The following is a 5,000-nucleotide window of genomic DNA, read 5'->3' on the forward strand; positions in this document are numbered from 1 at the left end:
CGTTCACGTTAACAGCACTTGCCCCTGCAGCATTGCCAGAGGCTACCTGGGTGACCTTTGTGTCTAGTGTGTACGCTAACAGCACTTGCCCCTGCAGCACTGCCGGAGGCTACCTGGGGGAACCTTTGTGTCTAGTGTGTACGCTAACAGCACTTGCCCCTGCAGCACTGCCAGAGGCTACCTGGGGGACCTTTGTGTCTAGTGTGTACGCTAACAGCACTTGCCCCTGCATCACTGCCAGAAGCTACCTAGGGGACCTTTGTGTCTAGTGTTTACGCTAACAGCACTTGCCCCTGCAGCACTGCCAGAGGCTACCTGGGTGACCTTTGTGTCTAGTGTGTACGCTAACAGCACTTGCCCCTGCAGCACTGCCAGAGGCTACCTGGGGGGCCTTTGTGTCTAGTGTGTACGCTAACAGCACTTGCCCCTGCAGCACTGCCGGAGGCTACCTGGGGGACCTTTTTGTCTAGTGTGTACGCTAACAGCACTTGCCCCTGCATCACTGCCAGAGGCTACCTGGGGGACCTTTGTGTCTAGTGTGTACGCTAACAGCACTTGCCCCTGCATCACTGCCAGAGGCTACCTGGGTGACCTTTGTGTCTAGTGTGTACGCTAACAGCACTTGCCCCTGCAGCACTGCCAGAGGCTACCTGGGGGGCCTTTGTGTCTAGTGTGTACGCTAACAGCACTTGCCCCTGCAGCACTGCCAGAGGCTACCTGGGGGGCCTTTGTGTCTAGTGTGTACGCTAACAGCACTTGCCCCTGCAGCACTGCCGGAGGCTACCTGGGTGACCTTTGTGTCTAGTGTGTACGCTAACAGCACTTGCCCCTGCAGCACTGCCAGAGGCTACCTGGGGGAACCTTTGTGTCTAGTGTGTACGCTAACAGCACTTGCCCCTGCAGCACTGCCGGAGGCTACCTGGGTGACCTTTGTGTCTAGTGTGTACGCTAACAGCACTTGCCCCTGCATCACTGCCAGAGGCTACCTGGGGGACCTTTGTGTCTAGTGTGTACGCTAACAGCACTTGCCCCTGCAGCACTGCCAGAGGCTACCTGGGGGAACCTTTGTGTCTAGTGTGTACGCTAACAGCACTTGCCCCTGCAGCACTGCCAGAGGCTACCTGGGTGACCTTTGTGTCTAGTGTGTACGCTAACAGCACTTGCCCCTGCAGCACTGCCGGAGGCTACCTGGGTGACCTTTGTGTCTAGTGTGTACGCTAACAGCACTTGCCCCTGCAGCACTGCCAGAGGCTACCTGGGGGAACCTTTGTGTCTAGTGTGTACGCTAACAGCACTTGCCCCTGCATCACTGCCAGAGGCTACCTGGGTGACCTTTGTGTCTAGTGTGTACGCTAACAGCACTTGCCCCTGCAGCATTGCCAGAGGCTACCTGGGGGGCCTTTGTGTCTAGTGTGTACGCTAACAGCACTTGCCCCTGCAGCATTGCCAGAGGCTACCTGGGGGAACCTTTGTGTCTAGTGTGTACGCTAACAGCACTTGCCCCTGCATCACTGCCAGAGGCTACCTGGGTGACCTTTGTGTCTAGTGTGTACGCTAACAGCACTTGCCCCTGCAGCATTGCCAGAGGCTACCTGGGTGACCTTTGTGTCTAGTGTTTACGCTAACAGCACTTGCCCCTGCAGCACTGCCGGAGGCTACCTGGGGGACCTTTCTGTCTAGTGTGTACGCTAACAGCACTTGCCCCTGCATCACTGCCAGAGGCTACCTGGGGGACCTTTGTGTCTAGTGTGTACGCTAACAGCACTTGCCCCTGCATCACTGCCAGAGGCTACCTGGGTGACCTTTGTGTCTAGTGTGTACGCTAACAGCACTTGCCCCTGCAGCACTGCCAGAGGCTACCTGGGGGGCCTTTGTGTCTAGTGTGTACGCTAACAGCACTTGCCCCTGCAGCACTGCCAGAGGCTACCTGGGGGGCCTTTGTGTCTAGTGTGTACGCTAACAGCACTTGCCCCTGCAGCACTGCCGGAGGCTACCTGGGTGACCTTTGTGTCTAGTGTGTACGCTAACAGCACTTGCCCCTGCATCACTGCCGGAGGCTACCTGGGTGACCTTTGTGTCTAGTGTGTACGCTAACAGCACTTGCCCCTGCATCACTGCCAGAGGCTACCTGGGTGACCTTTGTGTCTAGTGTGTACGCTAACAGCACTTGCCCCTGCAGCACTGCCAGAGGCTACCTGGGTGACCTTTGTGTCTAGTGTGTACGCTAACAGCACTTGCCCCTGCAGCACTGCCAGAGGCTACCTGGGGGACCTTTGCAACCTTGACCTCACCGGGTCCCAGAGCGAAGCAGACGATGAAGGCGAAGATCAAAGCCACGCTGACGTAGGCGAGCCACGTGACGGTCGCCTGCAAAGACAAAGGGGGCCCGGGTAGCCTCTGGCAGTGATGCAGGGGCAAGTGCTGTTAGCGTACACACTAGACACAAAGGTGGCCCAAGTAGCCTCTAGCAGGATGCAGGGGCAAGTGCTGTTAGCGTACACACTAGACACACAAAGGTCCCCCGTGTAGCCTCTGGCGGGATGGAGGGGCAAGTGCTGTTAGCGTACACACTAGACACACAAAGGTCCCCCGTGTAGCCTCTGGCAGGATGGAGGGGCAAGTGCTGTTAGCGTACACACTAGACACACAAAGGTCCCCCGTGTAGCCTCTGGCAGGATGCAGGGGCAAGTGCTGTTAGCGTACACACTAGACACACAAAGCTCCCCCGTGTAGCCTCTAGCAGGATGGAGGGGCAAGTGCTGTTAGCGTACACACTAGACACACAAAGGTCCCCCGTGTAGCCTCTGGCAGGATGGAGGGGCAAGTGCTGTTAGCGTACACACTAGACACACAAAGGTCCCCCGTGTAGCCTCTGGCAGGATGGAGGGGCAAGTGCTGTTAGCGTACACACTAGACACACAAAGGTCCCCCGTGTAGCCTCTGGCAGGATGGAGGGGCAAGTGCTGTCAGCGTACACACTAGACACACAAAGCTCCCCCGTGTAGCCTCTGGCAGGATGGAGGGGCAAGTGCTGTCAGCGTACACACTAGACACACAAAGGTCCCCCGTGTAGCCTCTGGCAGGATGGAGGGGCAAGTGCTGTTAGCGTACACACTAGACACACAAAGGTCCCCCGTGTAGCCTCTGGCAGGATGGAGGGGCAAGTGCTGCTAGCGTACACACTAGACACAAAGGTCCCCCGTGTAGCCTCTGGCAGGATGGAGGGGCAAGTGCTGTTAGCGTACACACTAGACACAAAGGTCCCCCGTGTAGCCTCTGGCAGGATGGAGGGGCAAGTGCTGTTAGCGTACACACTAGACACACAAAGGTCCCCCGTGTAGCCTCTGGCAGGATGGAGGGGCAAGTGCTGTCAGCGTACACACTAGACACACAAAGGTCCCCCGTGTAGCCTCTGGCAGGATGGAGGGGCAAGTGCTGTTAGCGTACACACTAGACACAAAGGTCCCCCGGGTAGCCTCTGGCAGGATGCAGGGGCAAGTGCTGTTAGCGTACACACTAGACACACAAAGGTCCCCCGTGTAGCCTCTGGCAGGATGGAGGGGCAAGTGCTGTTAGTAGCAGCAGCACCTACACACAGACAAAGCTCCCCCGTGTAGCCTCTAGCAGGCTGTAGGGGCAAGTGCTGTTAGTAGCGAGTAGCAGCACCTACACACAGACAAAGCTCCCCCGTGTAGCCTGTAACTGACTGTTGGGGCAAGTGCTGTTAGCGAGCACCTATGAAGGCTACCGGCACTGTGGCACACGAGGGGGGGGTGGGTGGCCAGCACCACGCCCGGCCGCCTTTGTCTCCCCAGTGGCGATGTTTACTAAACACCGCTACACCAGGTAACTCATTTGAGGCTGAGTCGACCTAGGGGAGGCCCAGGACCGGTTCAGATAATCGTCACCGGTGTTTGCCGTGAGCGGGAATCGAACCCGGGTCGCCAGGTTCATAGCGCAGCGCGCTAACCACTACACCCACCGCTCCCCACACAAACACAACAACAACAACCGACATTCGCCACTAAGTGGCGGTGACGTCACCACGACGCTTGTGCCAGGCCACGTGCACCTTGAGGCTGCCACGTGAAGTGTCGAACGCCCGCTGGCAGGAGGAGGTCACGGGGCAGACCCAGCAGGTGCCACGGGTCGACTGACCGAGATGACCGAGACGACTGGCTGATGCACCACCTGTGCCCCCCCTACTGTGCCAACTCGCTTTGCTTTAGCCACCCGGCGCTCCGCTCGTTGTTGTGAGCGTCGCTCCTCCGCCCTCCGTTGTTGTTGGAGGGCGACTGCCTCCAACTGCCCAGTAGCGTCCTTCACGAGCCTCCTCCACTGAGGCCGATCTTGACACCGCTGGTACCGGTCATCGGTCAGTCCACTCAGCTCCAAGTCCTCTTGTACCACGTCACTCCATCTCTTCTCCAGCTCGTGCCGCGCCCGTTTAGCCCCCTCGATCCGGCCGAACAAAAGCTGTTTAGGCATGCGGTGGCTGGGCATGCGAGCTACATGACCCAGCCAACGCAGCCTTGCCTGCCGGAGGAGCTCACCGATGGGACTTTGCCCAGATCTTTCAAGAATTTGTGAGCTCCTCACACAATCCAGCCTGCAGGTTAAACCCAGGATGGCAGGCCAGCCTAAATGTTTCCAACCGGCGAAGATGCTCCATTAGGGGGGTCCACGTTTCGCAAGCGTAGAGAAGGGAGGGAATGACCGTGGCCGAGAAGACCCGAAGCTTCGTGCGGAGCGACAGACCAGGTAGCTTCCACACAGCGTTACGCAACCGATGAAAAGATATTGCCGCTCGACTGATTCGGAGTGAGACCTCTGCTGTTAAACCGGAGCCGGTCATGAGCACACTGCCCAGGTATGGGAAACTCTCCACTCTCTCCACAACTGCCCCATCACCGATTGGGAGTTGTGGGGGTGGAGTGTCCGATGGTACAAAATACCCAGGCAGGTGCTTAGTTTTGTTGGGGCTGATGGTAAGGCCCCAC

At 58.0% G+C, this 5,000-nt stretch overlaps 1 protein-coding gene across 1 annotated transcript in view; it reads right to left on the reverse strand.

Moving 5' to 3' along the window:
- LOC144954336 (solute carrier family 2, facilitated glucose transporter member 11-like) overlaps positions 1-5,000 on the reverse strand; it is a gene marked incomplete at both ends in the record, with an annotated part of 23,645 nt that overhangs the window by 4,149 nt on the left and 14,496 nt on the right. Inside the window, one exon of the mRNA XM_078884854.1 lies at positions 2,292-2,367. Coding sequence (XP_078740980.1) covers positions 2,292-2,367 — 76 coding nt within the window. The remainder of the gene's footprint in view (positions 1-2,291; positions 2,368-5,000) is intronic.

This window comes from Lampetra fluviatilis, unplaced genomic scaffold, assembly GCF_964198595.1.
Source record: "Lampetra fluviatilis unplaced genomic scaffold, kcLamFluv1.1 SCAFFOLD_1208, whole genome shotgun sequence".
NCBI lineage: Eukaryota > Metazoa > Chordata > Hyperoartia > Petromyzontiformes > Petromyzontidae > Lampetra > Lampetra fluviatilis.